The following is a 23,260-nucleotide window of genomic DNA, read 5'->3' on the forward strand; positions in this document are numbered from 1 at the left end:
TTACAACATTAATGCGAAGCTAATACTTAAGCTTTGCAGCTGAAGAGCCACGACAGCCGCTTACGCTAGACGAAACATGAGAATTCGATGTTATCGCGAGTCAGTCTAGTGCAGTATAGAGAAATCAGTGATTACAATGCTTCCGCTACACAAAGATGACCCTTTTCATAAGCCTGGATGGAAGCTGAAAGAAAAATTATTTGGATGGCTGAGGTAAAGTTGTCCTTCAGTCTCCGTATGTCTTGAAATTGAGTGGGGAAAAGGGAGTGCTACGTAAAGTTCTGCTACTATCGATATACATATAGTGATAGCAACATGATGGCACGCGTCTCGTCCATTATGTTACCTCTACTGTACCACCACCAGAAGAAATATGGGATTAGAACAGACGAGACTGATACAGGTAGGAAGCGCATCTCGTGACAGTATGAACAAAATATTTTGTTAAATGTGCCTCTGGGATAGTAAACGGCAACCGGTTAGAAGTCGCTTATTAGCTGATTAAGGAAGCGTGTCTGCTGTATGAGTTCTTCTCTTCACATATTTGGACTAAGCATATCAAAGAAGCGACTGCAATATTGAAATTGTTTACAGTTAGCTGTTTTGCTGGGTTCACAGACACACGACAGAGTACATTGGGCTTGTTTTGCTTTTGTTCTTGACTTAATAACTTTATTTCATTTTATTGTCAGTTGGTCTGTGCCTGTGTCCTTATGGATCAGCTTATGTTTCACATTTTAATATACCACCAGTTTCCAAGGACTGTCTCATTAACAGTACCACAAGCATGTTGTGAATGATGTTCTTTTTCTCTAGCCGAAGTTTAGGAAATAATACAGTAGGGTTTTTTAGGTCATCAGATTTACTTTATTCTCACCATCCACATAATGTTTTACAATCAACATTTATATCCCATGAAGATGCAAAGATTAATTTCCTTTGTGAACCTATAGAATAAGACCAGCAGTGTCCATTGCACCCAGGTCAAAATTCACCTCTTAACAAACAGCCAGTCAGGCAATTTGTGGCAATCATGCAAGATTTTAAAAATACTTTAAAAGACGACACTTGCTCATTTTTGAAATTAAAATTAAAGTATGGGACTGTTTAGGAATAGTATTCTTTTGATGTTTCTGGCAATGAGCCTACATATTTTAGAATAATTAGCCTAAGGAAGTAAATGGTTATTTTTCTTATCACAGTTACTTGTCTGTGGCACTTTACCTCATAATACACAAACTAACAACCTTACACAGAGAGAGTATTTTTTTTAATTAAAGTTATTGTGTTTGTGTAAAAGTAAGGATTTAGACTTGGAAAATGAACAGTAGAGAGCAAGGCAAAGGACATCATAACCACATGAGCCCAAATGAGGGTAGGGGGGATGCCCAAAACTGGTGAGGTGTTGTTGTGGCGCTATGCTCCTCAAGGAGTATTAAGGAATAAACAAACAAAAAGCAAGGATTTATTCCCAAGATCATCACTCATTGTCTACAACAGCACATAAATGTTAGATCCAGCCTATCCAAAGGGATTGCATAATTTGGACACAGAAGACCATCTACTCCAGTACAAGCTTGTTAAACTTTTGAATCTAGAAATTACTACAACCATGAAAACTTGTCAGAGAATATCTGAAAAACTAGAAATTTCACCTGTAAATGTAGTTGCAAATGTAAAATGCTTTTAACTTTAGATTTAACAGTGTTTAAACAAAAATGGCATAAAGAAATTCCCTCACTATCATACCATTTGCCAAAGATTTTCAATTTCAATTACTCTCAAAGTACTGGTTTTGTGTTAACTAAATTTAGTAATTAAAACAGAACCATGAAATGAGCTTAATTTGCAGATGCCACTTGTAACAATAAAACAACAATAAAATAATCATACACTGCACACATTAAAATTGTAAAATTTCTACATCCAAGCACCAAGCTATTTCCATTACATTGCATTTAACAGACACATACATCCTTGCACTGGGCATCAGTTTATAACAACAGGTGCTAAAAATGTTTACAGTCTTCCGAGGAAATCACTGCATACTTACATTCAAATTTCAGAGCAAAAAAAAACATAAGAAAGTTTCATTCTCCCCAAACAGATTCAGTTATACATCAAGTGCCAATAGACAATCTTAGTTCTTTACAGATAGCTTTATGACTGGGCCTATCTTAGGGCTCAATAGGAATAGCATCCTATCCTACATGTGCCCACAAAGTCTTTTGCATGGCCTTTCTCTTTTACATACATACAAAAGAAAGAGTTGGAACAGTCAAAAAGTAAAATAAAAGATCCCAGCAAATCCTGTGGCTGTTCAGGAAGTTACAGCTCACCTATCATATTGTGCAGCAAACAGTGCTATGTTGCAGCCCCCGTGGGCCCAGCTTCTCGTGCCGGGGGTGAACACCCACCCTTTCTCTGGCTTGGTGACTAAGCTGGCCCACCCCATTTTTCTTATGCTTTTCGTTTTTCTCCCTTACCTGTCCCTTTCATCTATACTCTTTTTCTAATCAAACATCACTCTCTTATACTTCAGTTTTATCCTTCCTTTCTTCTGTCTACACAGGTCTTTCTCGTGTCTTCTGTTTTCTTACCATGCCTTTCTTTGGATGTCATTTTTTTCTTTGTTGCCGTCTTTAGGCCCCCTGCATTTGCCGTGCAGGGCGACCCATTTCAGGGAAGGATGGGATCTTGTAAGTTGAGGTCCCTGATGGGTTGTGGCCCATTATACCAACACACCTCTTTGGCCCAGACTTGTCCTAGGCAGGAGGTTGGTCGTATATTGCCCTAACTTTGCTAGAAGGCTGTGGCTGGGGCCAATCTGGTTTTCATACTTGGAAGGCCAGAGTATATTCCTTGTGTATCCCTAGTGCGACCCTGATGGAAATGCCCTAAGTCAGGGGTGTCAAACACAATTACACAGGGGGCCAAATCTCACATTATACACAAGGTGGCAGGCCGAAGGTTATTATTTAAGTCCGATAACTTTTTATTGCACAGTAGAAAACTAAACTTTTTGTTATTAATTTTGTGTAAACAAAATCATACATTAAAACAAAATTAAACTAATAACAAACCAAGGCTTAGCAGTTTTTCTTAATTTATTTTGTCAGAAGTGGACATTTGACGTCTTTTCTTGGCAACAAGTTCGTTTATGTTTGGAGTAAGTTTCTGTTTTGTGGAGATTCTCAGGATAGACTGCAAGTGTACATCAGTAAGACGACTCCTGTGTGATGTTTTGTTGATCTTCATTACAGAGAAAAGTTGCTCACACAAATGTGCTGCCAAACATACTCAAGATTCGAGCCGCATGTAGACGAAGCTGGGGCATCGTTTGTGGGAAGGAATGAGTGAACTGTGCAGGCCCCACAGAGTCATACTTTGCCTTCAGTGACTCATTACACTGCAGTTCTATGAGTTCCATCTGCAAATGCATAGGTGCAGTTTCCACGTCGATGGCAAATGGGTTGTGAAGAGTGCTAAATTGTTTTTCTACACCTCAAAGTCACTGAAATGGCGTTTAAACTGAGCACGAAGTGAGTTCAGTTTTTCAGCAAAATGTGCATTTGGGAACACCTTGGCGCTGACTTCGTCCATCACTGTTTTGCAGCAAGAAAAGTGAAACAAGTTTCATTGGTTCATTTGTGTTTCCCATAAGAACAACTTCACTTGAAATGCCTTCACTGCATCATGCAGGTCAGTGATCAAGTGGCCCCGTCTCTGGAGCTGCAGGTTCTAGGCGTTGAGATGAGTGTATGTCACACAGAAATGCCAACTCACTTTTCCACTTTTCATCCTACAAAACTGCGGAGTCTTTTCCTTTGCTGTCCATGAACTGACAGATTTCCCCATTCAGCTGAAAAACTCGAGTGAGAACTTTGCCCCGACTTAGCCACCTCACGTCTGTGTCATATGGCATGTCGCCCAACTGTGAATCTATTTTCTGCACAAAGGACTGAAACAGGCTCTGATGAAGGATCTGATGAAGTTGACAGTTTGTGTTACAGTGCTCATTACATGCTCCATGTTGAGGACTTTAGCACACAACGATTCTTGGTGTATTATGCAGTGATATGCTATCAACTCCCCACTACAATTTTCTTGGATATGTGACCGCATCCTCCCAACTAGTCCACTTTTTGGGCCGCACATCGCTGGCGCTCCATCTGTTGTAAGTGCAACAAGTTTGTCCCAGGGCAGGTTCATGTCAGTTATACTTTGACATGCGTTGTCAAAAATGTCCTTTCCTGTCGTTGTCCCATGCATGGATTTTATTGGAGTTGACTCCATGGATGAAGATGGCAAGTTGTGCGGTGTCCGTCGTGCCAGTACTTTCATCGACTACAAGAGAGTATGGAACGAAGTCTTTGCTTTTTTCGATCAGCTGTGTTTTCACATCAGTGGCCATCTCACAAATCCTATAAGCAACCGTGTTTCTGCTGCGGCTTACATTAGCAAACATTTGCTTTTCGTTTGGACACAAGACTTCACACACTTTCATCATGCAACTCTTCACAAACTCTCCCTCATTAAATGCCACAAAGTAGACACACTGGTTTACCGCTGATATTAGTAAACATGTATTCAGCCTCCCATTGGCTTTGAAAGATTCTGTTTTCAAAATCAACTTTTCTCTTAGCCATTTTAACGGCTAGCTTTAATTTAAAATTTAATTGGTATTGAAATTACAAAAATCCCTTCACTACACAGTGTAATGTTCTCGATCTTTATTAAGTAAATTAACATTAAGTAAAAGTCTTTAGAAAAGTCACAACACGTTCTTAGCTCTGATCATCTGCCTTTGTTCCCCAACAGATGGCGCACCAGTACCTTCGACTAGCGTTAAGTTCACACACTACACACAGCTTTCAATTAATTCTAATAAACAATCGCGTGCTCTGCTCAGTACTATTTGCTATGACATGTGATGTTATTGCATCAATATATGTACGTAAAATAAGATATAATCAGGCAAAAAAAGACAAATCATCAATACACAAGCAGCAATTATTTCAACACCGTGGCTTGCTATTTATACTCGGATACTTATCTCTTTTGCGGCAGTCATTTACTCTTGACGACGCAGGAACTGGACAGTCAATATTCCACAGTTGGCACTTATCATCCACAGTTCATTTGTATAATTCACAGTTCACATGTATCATGTACAGTTTGCACATATAATTCCAGTTGGTAAGTATATATATAATCCACTGTCCTTGGAGAAGTTATACTCCCACCAACTTGATCTACCCAAGTTTGTTCTCACAACTTAACGTCTCATTGAGACCACTTCTGCTCACCAGCCCGCAGATTCAGAAATGATGAGTTTCTATTAGTCTGAGGATGAGCTGCCTCATCATACATGTGGGTTGCCCCTAGTCACCCTTTGATCTCGGACCTATTCAGGGAAGTTAACAGGTACTAAAAATCTTCGACCTGTGGCCCATGTTCAGGCCAGCGTGTCCCATGTCACAGGTCAGATGTATGGGCCTCGCCTTGACCATGATGATGATGATGATGATGTAGTTTTGTAGCGCGCTAGTATCCGCATCACAAAGATGCGCTCAATGCGCGGTGATCCCTTCAGGTCATTAACAGGAGCGGTGGTAACTTGACCAGTGCACTGTTGGTGGTCTATACAAACTTCACTAAACTCATCCCATCACTTGCTGTGCTCGACATGAACTTTTCTGTTGTTTGCCTTCTACTTGTTGCCGGGCCATTAACAATGATTAACTAAAATTCTTTCGCGGGCCAGGTAAAATTTCATGGCGGGCTGAAAGGGGCCCGTGGGCCGGGTGTTTGACACCCTTGCCCTAAGTGGTACCGCTCGGTCGCATCCCCTTGTTGGACTCTGTGGTGGGTGGGGAGCATAAGGAACGAACCAAGTTCCTTCAAATCATGGCACCAAAAAAAAACAGTACCTTGGAAAACCCATCAGAGAAGATGAATCCTAGGACAGTGAAGATGAAGTGAGAGAATGCTTGAGAGAGAATATTGAAGGGGCCTGGCCCCATTTTCTGGTGGTAGAGGGCGCAGAGCCGTTCCGGCCGCTCTCATCCCTGTAACTTTTGCAACAAAAGGGTTTAGAAATATATCTACTCAATTTTGAGGTCATAGACATCTGCGCTCTGGACAGTTTCTTGTCCAGTGCGTAAATCAGAAAGCATCTGAGGCCCTGCGATGATGGGACGGGAAACTGTTTGTCAATCGGTTCATAAAGGTGACTCCATATCAATCCCTCAACTCTTCAAGAGGGGTCATTCGTTGCTCTGACCTTGCTGCGATGTCCAAGGTTGACATCGAGTCAGAACTGGCACCCCAGGGGCTCACAGCTGTGCAGAGGGTCATTCTAAAGAAGGACAGAAAATCTATTCTTACAAATACCCTGTTTTTAACCTTTTGTTTGCCCAAAATACCTGACTTCATTGAGGTTGGGTATTTGCGGTTAAAGTTTCTTTATTGATACCTTCATCGTTGCACTGCTTCGACTGTCAGCGTTATGGTCACAGGGCTAGCTTCTGCAAGTCCCAAGACTGCTGGTTTCGGTGCAGCGGCACAGGCCATGCGGCAGCTGATTATTCTGAAAGCACCAAATGTGCAAATTGTGAAGGGTCTCATGTTGTTTCTTCTAATGACTGCCCGAAATGGAAAGAAGAGGCAGCCATTCAGCATGTAAGCGCAGAATCTGGCGTCTCATATGCCGATGCTCGCCGTTGCGTTGTGGGTTGCTTCTCAGGAGCACCTTCTACTTCAAGCTCCATTTCCTACTTGGCAGCTGTCTCAAAATGACTGTCCACCTCTGTGTCTGTCCAGACGGACATGACTTGAATCTCTTCTGAGGGCCCTGTCCCAGTCCACCAGGCTATGCTTCCTCCTTCTACAAGCTGTGGTGGCACCCAGTCATCACAAAAATCTCAAGCCACACAAGCATCACAGTCCCAAAATTCCCCTTCACCAATCAGAAACACTGCACGCCAGCAAACACGCAACACAAAATCACCAAGAAACAAGAATACAACACAGCAGACAGACAAGAACACAAAAACAAAAAAAATCGCCAGAAAAACCCATTACTCACCAGATAATGTGGGACTATCACAGCAGCACCATCAATCCCGATTTCTAATCACTTTGCTTCTCTTGGCTAGCAGGAAATGGATGTGAATGAGTGACGCTTAGTGTTGCCTTCTCCATCCTGCCATCCCCGGCCTTCCTCTTCTTCTCCCTCTGTTTCTGTGAGGTGCTCTGCATCTGTTCCTCACAGATAAATCGTATCTACAATCCTTCAATGGAACTGTTGAGAGAAACAATGTTAGGCATTGGAGTTCTTCAAAGTTGGCATATTATCACCAGTGATCTTCCTGATGGTCATAGACTGGATTATGCGCACAACAACCCAAGACAATAACACCAGTATCCATTGGACTTTAACCAAACAGCTGGAGGATCTGGACAGATAATATTAGTCTCCTAACATTAAAATGACATTAAATAATAACATTAATAACATTAATTAATAACATTAAAATTAACATTTTGGGCAGTCGTTAGAAGAAACATCTCTCCAGAGTAGAGTGATGTCCCTTCATTTAACTACCGTACTAGTGTCAGCTCTTCGGCACAATTGGTTTTTGCCCGTTTATCTGCGTCAGATTTTGTGTACCAATGCTCAGTGACTCTGTGATACCATTATCTATCTTTCTGGATTGGTTGCTGTGTCTTCGTGACTTCTATCATTTATCTGGATCATTTTATTTCAACTCTAACGTCCGCGCCATCTTGCCATATTTTAGATCTGTGCATCATCTGGATTACCTGTGCCCACAAACAATTGCAACTTTTCCAGCACTGCTGAGCATTGCGTTTTTCCATTTTCTGTTTTGTGGACCTGTGTGAGTGGTGTTCATGCGCTTGGAAGCAGCAGATTGTCTCTCACAATTAAGGTCCTTTTCAGCCATCAGATCGTTTGGTACTGTATAAATTTTGGTATGAACTTTCCTTTTGGTTTTCTGCAACTGCTGATGTGAATTTTATTGGAGTACTTTTATGAATTTTGGTGAAAACTGGAACTTGAAGTTGATACTGGCTTTACTCTACTCATTGACAGTGGCACAGGAGAATTAGAGGTTTTCCCTGATCTGATGTTCAGAGGCTTTCCGTTGGGACTATGGTGTACTTGTATTGTGAGCGATGGTAGTGTCAGAGCTTCTCCCTGAGTAGTGTTTAACAACAGTATTTTCCTGTGGGACAGCGACAGTATTGAGTGGTTGGACAAACTGAGATTGTGCTTTGTCTACACACTGCAATATTCATCTTTTGTGAATGAGTCAATTACACTACTCTGCTTCTGTGTTAAAAGACCTTGCCAGAAATGTGACTGTATTGGATATTAACTTGCTGTCATATTGCAGAAAACTTGGACTAATTAAGAAGAAAACAGTGCGTGGAGTACGTGGTGGGAGGATAGTTCGAGCATGTAGACTTGCTAATTCCCATTCAGACTTAGTGCAAGTGTTAACACCAAGCTCTGGCACCAGTGAGCCTCCAGGACTTACAGACTCTGTGGATAGTTTGTCTTTGGGGCTACGGCCCTGTTCCTGTAATTCTTCATGCTGCTGAGCACCCTTGCGCATTGAGCGTATCTCTGTGATACGGAATTTGCGTGTTATAAAACTCCATCATCATCATCTATCTCATCGGCAACAACATGCACGAAACAAATTGAGTAAGCTAGCAGAGGAAGCAGAGAAGACTGGCTTAAAGGTCAACAGAAAGAAGACCGAAGTGATGAGAATCAACAACAAGCAGGAACTCCCAATCCAACTTCAAGGAGAGAACATCCTGGAAACAGACCACTTCATGTATCTGGGGAGCATTGTCAACAAGGATAGTGGAGCAGAGAATGACATCAAAAGCTGCATCAACAAGGCCAGGGATACTTTCAATAGCCTACGCCCCATCTGTTGCTCCCAAGCATTATCCATCAGCAGTAAGATCCGCATCTTCAACACGTGTGAAGGCAGTCCTACTGTATGGTTCTGAAACCCAAGAGTGACAAGCACCATCAACAACAAGCTCCAGACCTTTACCAACCATTGCCTACTCCATATTCTGGAAATAAGATGGCCTGAAAAGATCTCCAACAGCAGCCCATGGAAAAGAATCAAGCAGAATGCCACTAGTCAAGACATCAAAAAGCGCAAATGGAGCTGAATAGGACACACCCTGCGCAAACAAACTGACACCATTGCCAAGCAGGCACTTGACTGGAATCCTCAGGGGAAGAGGAGATTTGGAAGACCAAATCAGACTTGGAAAAGAACAGTAGAAAAGGAGGCAAAGGATGTCAAAACCATGTGGACCTAACTGAAGGAGGGGGGGCTGCCCAAAACCTTGTCGGCTGGCGAGGTGGTGTTTCGGCCCTATGCTCGTCGAGGAGTAACAAGGACTATACTAAAGTATTTCTGAGTTTCGTCCATGTCCCTGGTCATGTCATAAGCTGTCAATTCATTTGTAGTCTGTTGTGCATGGTGCATTAAGTTTGTCTGCATATGGTCAACAATTTGAGTTGTAATTATTTATTTTCATGCTGCCTCAGATGTAATGTAGGAATATTTAGACAAACAGTTAACAGACCTTCAGTTCTCAATTAAGTGTTTCCAGACTATTTCAGAGCAAATACTCTCCACAAAAGCTCTATGTTTGCATAGAACATCATGGCCTTCTAGAATGGTTTTACAATGCTTGTTAAAAAAGTGTCAGTCAAAAATAGGCATGCTGAGTGAAACACAAAGCTATTTATATCTGTTTGATGACCATGGCTATTTAGCTAATTAAACTGGGTAAGAAGCCTGATCAGATACATATTGATGTTCAGATATCAAATGAAAGTGAAAATTTAAATTTCATGTTAAATTTCATATTATACCATTCCCTAAATTGTAAATAAAGCATGAACAGTATGTCAACAGGAAAATATATTTAACTTTTCTGTGCATGTGTGTTGGTTTATATTATTTTTGGACATTCATGGTTCTGTTATTTCTCTCTACAGACTTGTCTTTTCAGAGCAGACCTCTCGGCGTCTTTTTGGGTTTCTGATACTTAATTTATCTTTCGCATTTGTGGAACTGTTCTATGGTGTTTGGACAAATAGGTGAGTTCAAAATTCATTACCTCAGTAATTTACACTAAAAATATACTGTTTGAGGCAGTAGAAGTTAATGGAAACTTTAGATTTGCTTGGAAATGGTCATACATGTGTCAAGGACGTTTTATAAGAACTTTCTGGAGTATGGATATTTTTGGGGGGAGGTTGAAATTTGGTTATGTCATCTCAAGTTTACCTATCAAGTTGACTCTTCAGTTGGTTGTTCACTACAGATGACATAGCTAAAATAAAATTAAGTTAACTTAGACCAATGTTTGGGTTCAGAGGTGGGCAGGTTAACTGATGATCTTAAATATATGGTGTATTCTGTTTTCTTGCATTTACCTGTAAAATATCAACACTCTGATAATCTAAAACTTCTTTAGTTCTTATAAAAAAATAAGCTTGTGTTTCTTTCTCTCTTTCAATTTTGTGTATGCGCATGAATCAGAACATGTGTTAAATAGATATTTTTATATTTCAATTGAAAGATGCACATAGCAGTGCTTCATGCATGGAGCATGCAGAATTGTTAATTCAGAAGGTACCATTTAGCTTCTTGATTTCTTTTTTCAGTCTTGGCCTCATTTCAGATTCCTTCCATATGTTTTTTGACTGCACAGCCCTGCTAGCAGGCTTAGTGGCTTCTGTTATTGCACGCTGGCGAGCAAATGAATCTTTTTCATATGGGTGAGTGAGAGACATAAGTGTTAAACATTTGGTAATTTTATCTGTTGTTGAAGGATTTTAAGATAATATTTGTTTGAAGATAATTGTATAACAATTAGCATATTACAATTGTTTTGGCTTTGTAAGGGACAATTGCTATTATTTTTTGCAGTTTTGTGAGAGCAGAAATTTTAGCAGGATTCGTCAATGGCCTTTTTCTCCTGTTCATTGCATTCTTCATCTTTTCAGAGGCAGTTGAGGTTTGAGGCATTATTATTTATAAAAAGGTTGTTCCTTCTGTTGTATATTAGTCTGCATTTAGTTATAAACATTTGTGACTCTAAGATCATCAATTTCATCAATCTCTATGCTGAGATTTCTTTTAAATTCAGACTGTTACATGAAATATATGTAGACATCAATGTCTTATCAGAGCCTAAGATCATGTTAATAAATTAAAGAATTTTGCTGTGATTTTCTTAGAGTCAGAAGTTGGTACTCTCCCACTTGGTAACAGATGTTTTGTTAAATGTTGGGTAGTGGCTGAAGATAAAAAAAAAACAACCCTTATCTATATATTTATAATTTTGATGCATTTTTATGCATTCTATACTACTACTGTACTAGGTGTAATATTTAACAAAGGTTAAATCTGTAAGGGCCTTGTACAAAAAGTTAAGGCCACAGAGGATTAGAAAATAAAGTAGTAATACCAACAATAATTGAATTTGTAGAATGCATTTAACCTTGAGGAGGCAAACTGTGCATAAAAGAAAACTTGGCAAAGAAAGTTGGCATACTTAAGCTTGTGAAAGCTAGATTAAAGTATGATATTTCTGATGTAACAGCCTTCTCCTGTTACTTTGGTTGTGCTTTTAGACCTTAGCTGTATTCTTAATAATGTTTATCAGTTTGTAAATCTTTGCAGCGGGCTGTTGAACCACCAGAGGTGAAGCATGAACGCCTATTCATAGTCTCAGTCTTGGGATTTATTGTAAATCTGGTTGGTATCTTTGCCTTCCAACATGGCCACTCACATGGTGGTAAGTTTTCAGTGCTTGCAGTACTTTGTGATATATGATAACAAGGTTTTATCTCATTTACATTACCAAGAATGAAGTTTTCTCCATCCACCAAAACATTTATTTTAAGGGATTCTAAAGGCAAAAGAAAACTGCTTAGAATCGCGTAAAGAGTAGGATAAATTTGAATCTCGTCTATTTATATGTGTGTTCATGTGGAAAACGTTGAAGGTTTTTAGTAGAATGTTGTGTTTAATAAGAGAAATTACATGGGACTCTTTTTTTGCTTCCACGAAGTCTCGTTCTCCGTCATGTGACCCTATGACGTGTGGTTTCCAAAGTGAGAACCATGCCTCGAGAATGTGCTGCACCCAATTGCCACGAAAAGATGGGAAAAGATTCAAAATTTTCTTTTCATCAGTTTCCAAAAGACAGAGCCTTACAAACAGAGTGCATCATACGAATAAAAAGATGATGTCAAATGTTCGCAAAGATACAGATACAGACACTTCCTGTCAGAGACTGACGTCACAAGAAGACTCATCTGCTTGACTATCTCGGGAAGCTATCGTGGTTACTTGGCGGAAGGATACAAGGGTCGATTTCACTGGATTTTTTCAATTTTTATAAACATCGGCAACCGAAATAGTTCTAATAAGTGGTAATTAAGTGAGAAACGAATCATGTATTTCTCCTGTATTGCTCTCGTGCTCTGTAATTGTAACTAAATATATTTTTGAAAAGTTTGACTGATGCCACAGCCTTATCACAAGCCTTTAGAATCCCTTTAAGAAGAGAAAGCTTATTTTGAAATTACAAAGTTAGCACCATTTAGAATAAAATTAACATAGTGATATTGTCACATAAATCGTAATTTGTTAGTAATCAACAGTAACAAATATAAGAAAGCAAGTTTCTTTGGTGTATGAATTTAAATAAATATTTTTTGTTTGTTAATGAATTATTTGGATTTTTCATTTTAATACTTTTGTTGATCCATTCAGGTTTGTGGAACTTGGTGTTTTCCTACCTGCTTACTGATAAATATATATTAGGTTTATTGAATTGCTGTGGAATTTTGTATAGAGCAGTAAATAACAGTGTCTATTCAAAATAGAAGCAAGGCAGTGTGTGTGTTTCAGATCATGGCCATTCTCACTCTGCTGGTGGAAGCCATGGTCACAGCCATGGACTTGGTAGGTAGAACATAACTTAGATTCCAATGACTGTCCAGTCATTATCATTATCTCAAAGGTAAAAAAAAAACCGTAATAAATACATCTTTAGGTCAGCATAGTTTAACCGTTTTGTCATAATTCTTTTCAAAAAGGCATGGATGACTCAGACCATAAACCTTTACACGAGAAGCATTCTCACAGTCATGGTCACAGCCATCATGGAGACAACCACAGCCATGATCACAGCCACAGCAACAGCCATAGCCATAGTCACAGTCATGGCCAGGAGCATGGTCATGGAGGGGAGAGCAGTCCAGGAGCCAGAGCAGCCCAGAGGCAGATCATGCAGGGTAACACTTTCGACATCTGGCAAGTCTGGATACTTGCAGTCTTTCTTTAGCTTGGAAGTAAAGGACAAAATCAAGATTTCTTTTCCTATTTGTTGTTGTTGTTTTCAGGAAGAGTTATCACACCCTTTTTTTCTACTTATTGGATCATAAAATAATTATTCTGGTGATTTTTTTTTCTTGTGATTCTTTGGTCAAAAATTAGATATGACAGATTTGTCATTGAATATTAGTGTAATGTTTAACTTGATACCAACCCCTTCTGTCGGGAGTTTTCTTAATGTACTTTTTCTAGGTACAGTCATTTTAAAAGAAGCTTTAGAAAGAGCTGCTTTTTCGTTAAATGTTGTTTTTTGCTTTGTTTGTTTCTTCCATGCTAAAAAAGAAAAAGGTTATCTCACAGGAAGGACGAGTTGAGAACACATAACTGCACCTTGTTTCTAATCATATAGTTCAGTCATAACAGAGCACAGTGTGATTGATGTCTTTAATAATAAATTTCATGGATATTAATTTTCTGACAGATGTTGCTTGTTGCAGAGTTATCTCACATTTACGATTTGGTTGTATGCTTTCTTTTAACTCACTGGACATAAGCAATTTACTGTATGATTCTTGTCACTTTTGCATTAGCGTGCAGTAACCAGAAGTCACATGACAACTACAGTTGATAGCTGGAAGCAGTTCATGAAGTTAATTAACAATTTCAGGCATTGATCTGTGTGTAGTGGCAGAAACCATAGGCATCTCTATTGTGTTATGTTGCAGGTGTTTTTCTTCATATCCTCGCAGACACCTTAGGTAGTGTTGGGGTCATTATATCTTCAGGACTTATACACTACTTTGGTTGGATGGTTGCAGATCCTATTTGTTCAATGTTCATTGCAACATTAATAGCAATCAGGTATTTTGCCAAAAAATAGTCTGTTCTGATGATTGATGTATTAGTGGATGGCTTGAGCCCATCATGAGTTTTAATTTTTTTTTTAAACAATAACAACTTACCACTGTGATATCACAAATGCATTTGAATATTTGTTCACAGCCACCATGTAGAGCTGTGTCAGCAGCAGAATTTAAAGCTGCTTCTTACTCTACCTGATGTTCCTTTTTTTTTTTTTAGTAGCCATCATGCTGTTTGTTCTCCACATTTGTTCTGTTTAGTAGATCTAGGCATTGCCTTCCTCTTTTTTACCTTTCTGGAAACAATTCAGTATTTATCTAACACATAGCCACATAATGTACTGTTGCATCAGATCTTGGCACTGTCTTTACTTTGGATTGTTAAATGCACTGAGCTCTTTCTTAATGGGCAAGGAAGTGCATTATAAAAGCACATTTTATTCTTCTTTCAACTGTCTTATAATATCTATAAAATTTGAGCCAAGTGCATGCAAAACCATGTCAATTTAAAGTGTATTTTTCTGTTCACTTTTTTTTTTCTCTTGTTGCTAGATGTATGTTTTTAAAATTGTTTTTGCTTACAAAGGAGAATTTTGCAGTGTCTTACCCTTGCTAAGGGAATCCATTGGAATTTTGATGCAGCGCACACCTCGCTCCCTTGACCTTGTACTGCCTAGCTGTTATCAAAAGGTCAGTTGTGGGGTCATGTCAAAGAATGACAGTCTGAGGTACATGTACTTAAAAATTGTAGGAAGAATTATAAGTAAAATTGCATAATATGATGTATGTAGGCAGACTGGATGACATTTTTACTGCACATACAGCTAGAAATTTCTGAGAGGAGTAGATCTCGGAGGGGAAGCAGATAGTTAAGTAGTTAGAGGTTCAACACTTGTGTGGCACAGCGAACTTCCTCAGTCAACCCAAACCTCATAGAGGGTTGGGGAAAGTAAGGTAGTGAGGAAGAGAGGGTACCACCTCACAAGAAGCTGATCCTGAAAAAAGTGTGCTCTAGCATTTTCCTCCCCAATGGCCGAAAAAGGTTATGGGACAACCTTACCTTTTACCTTTAGATCTTTATGAATCAGTGATATTTATCCTGTGAGTGATGAACACATGAGAAACATTGCAATCTAAGACTGTATTTTTTTTTATTTTTAAGGTGAATGTTTTATTTACTCTATTGAAAAAGAAAATGACAGATGAAAGCTCTGTTCTGTAAGCTGATATATATTTATAATTTTAAGTTGTATTTAACTCAGATTGCAAATATTTTCTTGGTAATGTTGCTTTGTATGATTAATTATTCAAGTGTGACTGCTGATGCCTAATTCCTGTTGGAGTTTGACCTAACTATGGATGCAGTTTCAAATCTCAGCTAAAATCAGATTTGCTTTGGCTTTTTCATGAATGATCCTCCATTTGCTTGCAGTGAAAGATGTGCTTTTTTTTGTTCTCGTATTGTTATGTGTGTATGGTGTCCTTTCATTTTCTTCGTGTATGTGTTGCTTGATTTTGTGTGTGCATATTTGCTGGGGGTGTGGGTGTTCAACATGATTGTAAAGCACATTGGTCCTATATATAAATATCTATCTATATTCCTCTTCGTGCATCAGGTTGCACATAAGGCCTCAACCAGAGTCCGCCACCGATGTCGATCGGCTGAAACCCGCTCTAGGTGACCCCATGTCCAGCCTTTTTCCTTTCATCTCCCTTTCCACTGTTCTTCTCCAAGTTTTCTCCAAGTTCTTCTCCAAGCCTCGTTTTCTTCGGCCGTCTGGAGTCCATCACAGGGCGACTCTGGAGAGGTCTGCTGTCTGCTGGTGGAGCACATGTCCAATCCATCGCCAACGCCTTCGTTGAACCTGCGTGGTGATGGACTCGGCTTCAGTTCTTCGGTGGAGTTCTTCGTTGGTGATGGTATTTGGCCAAAAGATGTTAAGTATGCGCCTGAGGCATCTGTTCTGGAAGACGTCAAGCTTGTTACTGATGGTTTTGGTCATCTTCCATGATTCGGATCCGTAAAGGAGGGTGCTGATCACATTTGACTGATCACATTTTCTCAGCTTGATCTTCTGGCTGATGTTTTTTGCCTTTCATGTGCTCCTGAGTGAGGTGAAAGTGTGGCTGGCTTTCGCCAGTCGGGCTTGAATCTCCACCTCCGCATCCCCGGTGTTTGACATTTTGGACCCAAGATATGTGAAACTGTCAACTTCCTCAATTTCTTCTCCATTTAGTTTGATGCTGTCTTGGACTCTGGCGTTCACTCTCATACTTTTCGTTTTCCTTGCGCTGACCTTCAAGCCAGGGTTTCCAGATTTTTCTGATAAGGCATTTGTTTTTTCTTGCATGTTTTGGTGGCGATGCGACAGCAGGGCAATGTCATCAGCAAAGTCCAAGTCTTCCAGCGTTGTTGTTTCTGTCATAGTCATGGTCCATCTGATCCCTCTCCTCTCACTGTCGGTGGAAGTTTTCATGATCCAGTCCATGGCCAGGATGAAGAGGAACGGCGACAGAATGCAGTCCTGCTTCACCCCAGTACTGATGTTAAAGGGGTCTGTGAGCTCCATGTCACAGACAACCTGGGATTTGAAATCTCTGTACAGCATTGCAATGACCTGAACAAGTTTTGCAGGGACTCCATAATGCCTCAGGATCTTCCATAAGGACTCGCGGTGAATGCTGTCAAAAGCCTTCTCCAGGTCGATGAAATTGATGTACAGCGGTGTGTTCTATTCGTTGCTCTGCTCCAGAATTTGTCGCAGAATGAAGATGTGTTAAGAGCAGGATCACCCAGGACGAAATCCTGCTTGTTGTGGTCGGAAGTCTTTCTCAAGGGTTGCCGTCAGTCTTGACAGAACAATCTTGCTAAAGACCTTGCTGGTGAGGGAAAGAAGTGTTATGCCCCTCCAATTGTTGCAGTCTCCAAGATCTCCTTTCTTGGGTAACTTGAAGATGAGCCCTGTCTTCCACGCAGCCGGGAGCTGCCCTGATTCCCAAACTTGCCTGAAGATTTCAGTCAGCTATGGAGCTATCACATTCACATCTGCTTTCAACATCTCTGCTGTTATTCCATCTGCCCCTGGTGCTTTGCCGCTCTTCATTTTCTTAACTGCTGCTGTCACTTCTTCCAGGCTTGGCGGGTCTGTGCAGATGTCAAGGTCTATAGCTGCTGGCTGGCAAGCTGAGGGGGATCTGGTCTGTTCAGAACTGATTCAAAATGCTCTCTCCAGCGCTGTAGTTTTCCTGCTTCTCCCTCGACGACATTACCGTTCATGTCTTTCACTGGCACATCACTGTTCTTAAACCAGTTGGTTAGCTGTTTGTTTATCTTGTACAGTGTCTTCAGGTCATTTTTACTTGCTGCATTTTCTGCTTCATCTGCCAGTTTCTCTATGTAGTTTCTTTTGTCGATTTTTGTCATCCTCTTTACTTCTTTGTTTAGTTTTGTATATCTTTGTCTGTGTTGTTCCTTCAGGCGTTTAGATCTAGTGCTGTTGATTCTTTGTTTGGCTGACTTTCTCTCTTCTATCTTCTTCCTGTGTCTCTTCCCTGATCCACTGTTCTTTCTTTTTCCGTTGGAATCCCAGTATTTTCTCTCCTGTTTCCTGTAAGACTCGATTGAAGTCATCTAAGGTCATCTCTTGTTGGTCTCCTAGTGCCTGGAACCTGTTCTTTACTTCCATAGCAAAGGCCCTTTCGGTGGCTGGATTTTTCAGTTTGTCCACTCTCTGGTGACGTGCCTGTTTTCCTCACGATCGACGTAGCTTCAGAGAAACTGTGGCTATCACAAGAGTGTGGTCACTGGCAATGTCTGCTCCTCTGTATGCTCTAACATCTTGAAGTGAGCTCCTCCATTTTCGGTTGATGATGACATGATCTATCTGGTTCTTTGTGATCCCATCTGGTGATGTCCACGTTGCTTTGTGTTGGAAGAGTGTGCCTCTAATCAGTAGGTTGTTTTCTTCACAAAAGTCTGTCAGTCTCTCTCCATTGTCATTGATGGTACCAATTCCATGCTTGCCCATGACATGCTCCCTGCAGGTGTTGTCACTTCCCACCTTGGCATTGAGATCGCCGATGATGAGCAACATATCGTGGGCTGGAACGCTCTCTGAGGCTGCCTGGAGCTGATCGTAAAAAGCATCCTTGTCTTCTGCCTCGGAGTCTTCTGTTGGTGCATAGCAAGCTAGCACTGCCAGCTTGGTATACTTTGAATGGAATCTTGCTCTCAAAAGCCTGGGTTCATAAGGCTTCCATTCCAGCAGTGCCTTTTCAGTTTTCTTGTTGAGGAGTAGTGCCACTCCTTCAGAGTGCTGAGCGTCTGATCTTCCTGAGAACAAGATGGTATGTCCTGACGCTAGTCTCCTCTTTCCTGTGCCGGTCCATCTGACCTCACTGACTCCCAGGATGTCCAAGTTGTAGTTGTCAAACTCCTTGACTAGTTGGTGCATCCTGCCAGTCTGGTACAAGGTCTGGACGTTCCAGCACCCCACCCTCAACTTATGCCTTAGCTTCAGTAAATCCACTGTAAATCCAGCCAGCTCCCTTTCGGGTTTGGCTGTCGTCCGTCATTAGTCCAGTCTCTTGGTGTGCTTCATTACCTCCGCCATCTGTGACGAGTTCTCTGGTTTTAGTTTCGGTAACATGCTTTTTTTTACATGGTGGGGTTGTTAGCCCTACCACAACCTAATTTACCTCTAGGTGAGGTGTCCACCTTAGTCGCCTTACGACATGCCTGGCTGGATGGCAGGGACCCTATTCTTACAATGCTTGCTAGGCAAGCATACCCCGGGGTCCCACAGGGGCCTATATATAAATAGAGCTATATAAAAGTGTTTCATAATTATTGTTGCTGTGTACACAAAGTCAGCTGGAAGGAGTATATGCATATTTATTGCTGTGTATGCAGGTTAGTCAGCTGGAAGGCGTATACAGTGTGCAGGAACCCCACTTTTGGACACTGTGCTCAGATGTGTATATTGGCACCATCAAACTGGAGGTGGCTGCTAATTCTGATGCTCGCTATCTCCTGAGTCAAACTCATAACATATTCACACAGGTGAGGTCAGATACTAAGTAAGCAACCAAAAATTTACACACCATAGATATAACAGGATAATATACAAGAGACAGTGCATGAATGGGCTTTAAAATTTTATGTTAATTTGTTGTGTAGGCATGTTTAGAACAATAGTGCCAGTAATTCTTTTTAGCAACAAAAACATCTAGGCATCCTCTAGTTATTTTGAATGTAGTTTTTGATTTACAAGTATTATGTATTCATGCTGTAGATGCCAGTTGGGCGTTATAGATAAAAAGGTAGTAGCGGTTGTCTGTATTAGTGATGTAGCATATGTCGTCGTCAGTGTCTCGTTTTGGGTCCTAAATCTATGGCGACAACTGAATGATACATTGTGTTGGTGATGTGACCTCACCTTTCACCTCTCTTGGACACTCTGCCAGGTCGCTGACAATCTCTTCTGGACTGGTGCAATCTACACTTTTTTACTCCTAACTTTTACTCCTAACTGTGTGTTAAATGTCTGTATGAGTATGTATGCCTGCCCTTGTGAGCGAAGACAAATTTCTGTCCTGGGTCTCCTCGACAGACAATAAAGTCTGTTTTGATTTGATTTGATTTTGATTCTCACACCACATCGTCTTTTCCCATTGAATGCTGGGGTTCTGAGAACTCTGCTCAATGATGCACGCTTCTTTGCCTGACCCTCCCAGTCTCTCGCCTTGACACCATCACCTTCTCTTTCTTCTGTGGGTAAGGGTAATCGATAGCACTTTCTCGGGTTACTAAAAATAGAGTGTGACGTCACGCAGCAGAGCATCATGGGATTGCTTTGCGGGCAAACACTGCACGTTGTTCTTTCTGTTTACGCTACGGCGACTGACAAAGAGCGACATTTTTTATATTAATCTCTGAAACAATGCTGAAAACAGGAGGAACCAAGTACTGCTGTTGGGGTTTATGTAAATCGGACTCCAGATATCCAGAGCGGTTACCGGAGGGGACATTTTTTTATTCCATTTCCAAAGCCTGGTAAGACCAGTGACAAAATGACCCATGCAGTGGGAAAGACAACAGAGCAAGTTCAAGACTGAGAAAGCAAAGCGCCGGCAGTTTTTATGTGGGCGATCTGATTTCCAAAATGTAAAGAAAATAACCAGGAACACATATATCATGCATTTTCGTGGTAGAAAAGGCCCAACATCTGAGAGCGACGAACCAGTATTAGCGACGCTTACAGACGAGGAAACAAAAGCGACAGGGACGTAACAGGAAGGCTCCAGCGCAACGTGGCGACCAACCTGCACATTATCAACGGGACAAATGAGAAGAAAACTTTTCTAGGCGTTTTACCCCAAAAGAGGAACTGTTCATTACACTTCTGAGGCTGCGAAAAGGACTTTCACTGAAAATGATTGCCTACATGTTTGACACATCTGAATCGTTTGAGAGCAAATTTTTATCAGTTTATGTTCCTACACTTCAAGTCTATGAATGTCCCATTATTCCCAACAAAGGATATAGATAAAACATCTTTGCCAAGAGTGTTTAGACAGTTTAAAAATGTCAGATACTCTGTAGACTGCACACAATTCTTTTGTCAGACACCCAGGATTATGGGCAGCAAGGCAATGTGTATTCCTCTTACAAGCACCATACCACAATGAAAGGACTGATTGCAGTCACCCCTAAAGGTGCTGCTTTTTTTGTTGATATATTTGAGAAATGTGGCATTCTACAACACATTGAACAAGGAGATGTTTTGCTTGTGGACAAAGGGTTTAAAGTGTAGGATTTGCTTTTGTCGAGGCCGGCTACTTTAAAAATCCCTGCATTTATTGGTAAGCAAGCTAGCCTGTCTGCAGAACAGGAGATGGATACAAGGAGGGTAGCCAAGGCACGAATTCATGTAGAACGCTTTAATGAAAGACTGAAAAAGTTCATGCTTCTCAGTAGAACTATCCCCCTAAGCCTCAGTTGTGTTGCCTCCCAAATGGTTTTTCTTGGATGCTGTTTGGTAAATTTTCAGAGTAGCTTATGTATTTAAAAGCAAGTGAAATGCTAATGTACGACATAGATTGGTCAAAGATAGAAATGTAGGAGTATTTTTACCAAAAACAGACTGAAAAGAATTATTGGTGTTAAACTGATGGTCAACCTATCAATTCATTCAGGGGCATATGACAGAAAAGTATTGTAAATAAATCTGCATAGTAATTAATATTATAGGTTACAAGTACTGTTCTGCTTCATAGTAAACAAAGAGAAAAATAAAAAATCAAAACCGCATTTTTACACGTTCACGTTTTGTTTTTTTTGAACAATAAACTGCACAGCAACGCATTCGCTGCAAACGCTGGCGTAGTACATGTGGGGAATATATTTGTCCGCTTTGCATTCCAAGAAGCCCTTGCGCGGCTAGATCGTGACGTCATCTGTGGAAAGCGCCATTCTTATTGCGCCTGGCATGTTTGCCAATGATCGGGTCAAATGGCAGTTGTCCAGACACACTGCTGTCACCTGGCGTCTAAAGTATGGTGTCGACACCTCGATCTCTGCATCTGGCACCCGCTGAATGTGTCCATGACAACACTGTAGACTTGATACTCTGGTCGAGACACAAGGCTTCTCCTAATGACAACGCTGCTACAACCAGTGTATCTCAGCACTGACACTGTTTTTGTGGCCGATTTTACCGACCACTGCTGCTATGCCACCTGCCTTGGTGCTCGCTTTGACCACCAGACCGCATTCCACCATGGGCAGTTCTGACGTACAGTTCTCTTTTGAATTGCCATTCACCACATTCTGCCTGCTCTCAACGCAAGGTTTGCCAAAGTCACAGCTAGGCAAACATACTGCTGGTCACTACCCCCTTCAAACAACTTGCTGCTTGTTCAGCACACTTGGACACACCACTGTCTTGTGACCTCTCTCTCCACAGAAGCACTGCTGGTCTTTATTCCTTCTCTCATTGGCTAGGGGTTAATTTCTAACCCAAGCTGTTATGAGGACTGCTCTAGGTTTGTAATTTGGTTTTGTAGACCTGTGGGTGTTGTCGAGATGAGTGTGACATTGTCTGCAAACAGGAGGCATACTATTTCTTAGAGGCCAGGCAAGAGCTGTACCCTGTGTTTGCCGTGTGAATGGACGTGCTCCGCCACTTCGTTGATTAAAAGAAAGATTAGTTGGCTTGGTAAGCATCCCTGTCGAACTGGACAGTCGAAGAGATCAGAATACTGGGATCCTGCTCTCACACATGCTTGGACTGACCTATACATAGCTTTCATTTTAGTAGAAACCTTTTTTATCTTGTGCAACAACACCCACAACTTTTCTCTGTCCACCGAGTTGAAGGCCCGTTTGTAGTCAACAAAAGCAATATATAATTTCTGTCTGCGCTTAGAACATCTGTGAATTATAGATACTAGTGAATATATGTGGTCTGTTGTTGAATAGCCTTGTCTGATGCCAGCCTGCTCTTCACCTAACTCATTTTCATCCTCTGTCCACTTGTATAGTCTCTTATTGAGAATTGCCGTGAAAGTATTGCTAATGATACTTGTAATGGACTGAATGTGGGCTCTGTGCGCAATGGATAACTTTTTGCATTCATGCATTCATCTAGCATTCGCCCACACACCTAATTACAACACATTCAATAAAGATACCTCAGTACTAATTAAAAGAATATAATTAAACAAAAGAGTAAAGATATATAAAAGCATAGTTTACAAGTGTTGACATAATCTGAAAACTTATCTCTCTGGTGTTTTGTCCTGTTAGTGTTCTCACAATAGTAATAGCGTTTTCTCGGGTTACTAAAAATAGATTGTGACGTCACGCAGCAGAGCTTCATGGGATTGCTTCCCGGACAAACGCTGCACGTTGTTCTGTTTATTCTACGCTACGGCGACTGACGAAAAGCGACATTTTTGCTATTAATCTCTGAAACA

At 40.8% G+C, this 23,260-nt stretch overlaps 1 protein-coding gene across 5 annotated transcripts in view; it reads left to right on the plus strand.

The window, feature by feature from the left end:
- Nucleotides 1–16: 16 nt before the first annotated feature.
- The window catches only part of LOC112574608 (zinc transporter 7-like), a 40,419-nt gene continuing 17,175 nt past the window's right edge, over nucleotides 17–23,260 (plus strand). Inside the window, exons 1-10 of one of the 5 annotated variants that reach the window (XM_025255810.1) lie at nucleotides 17–213; nucleotides 10,067–10,168; nucleotides 10,739–10,852; nucleotides 11,004–11,091; nucleotides 11,760–11,878; nucleotides 12,991–13,049; nucleotides 13,184–13,381; nucleotides 14,147–14,282; nucleotides 14,868–14,971; nucleotides 19,194–19,330. In XM_025255810.1, coding sequence (XP_025111595.1) covers nucleotides 137–213; nucleotides 10,067–10,168; nucleotides 10,739–10,852; nucleotides 11,004–11,091; nucleotides 11,760–11,878; nucleotides 12,991–13,049; nucleotides 13,184–13,381; nucleotides 14,147–14,282; nucleotides 14,868–14,943 — 969 coding nt within the window. In that variant the 5' untranslated portion in view covers nucleotides 17–136 and the 3' untranslated portion in view covers nucleotides 14,944–14,971; nucleotides 19,194–19,330. The other 4 variants (XM_025255805.1, XM_025255807.1, XM_025255808.1 and 1 more) reach the window with 4 other exon arrangements.

This window comes from Pomacea canaliculata, linkage group LG10 (genome assembly GCF_003073045.1).
Source record: "Pomacea canaliculata isolate SZHN2017 linkage group LG10, ASM307304v1, whole genome shotgun sequence".
In the NCBI taxonomy this organism is placed as follows: Eukaryota; Metazoa; Mollusca; class Gastropoda; order Architaenioglossa; family Ampullariidae; genus Pomacea; species Pomacea canaliculata.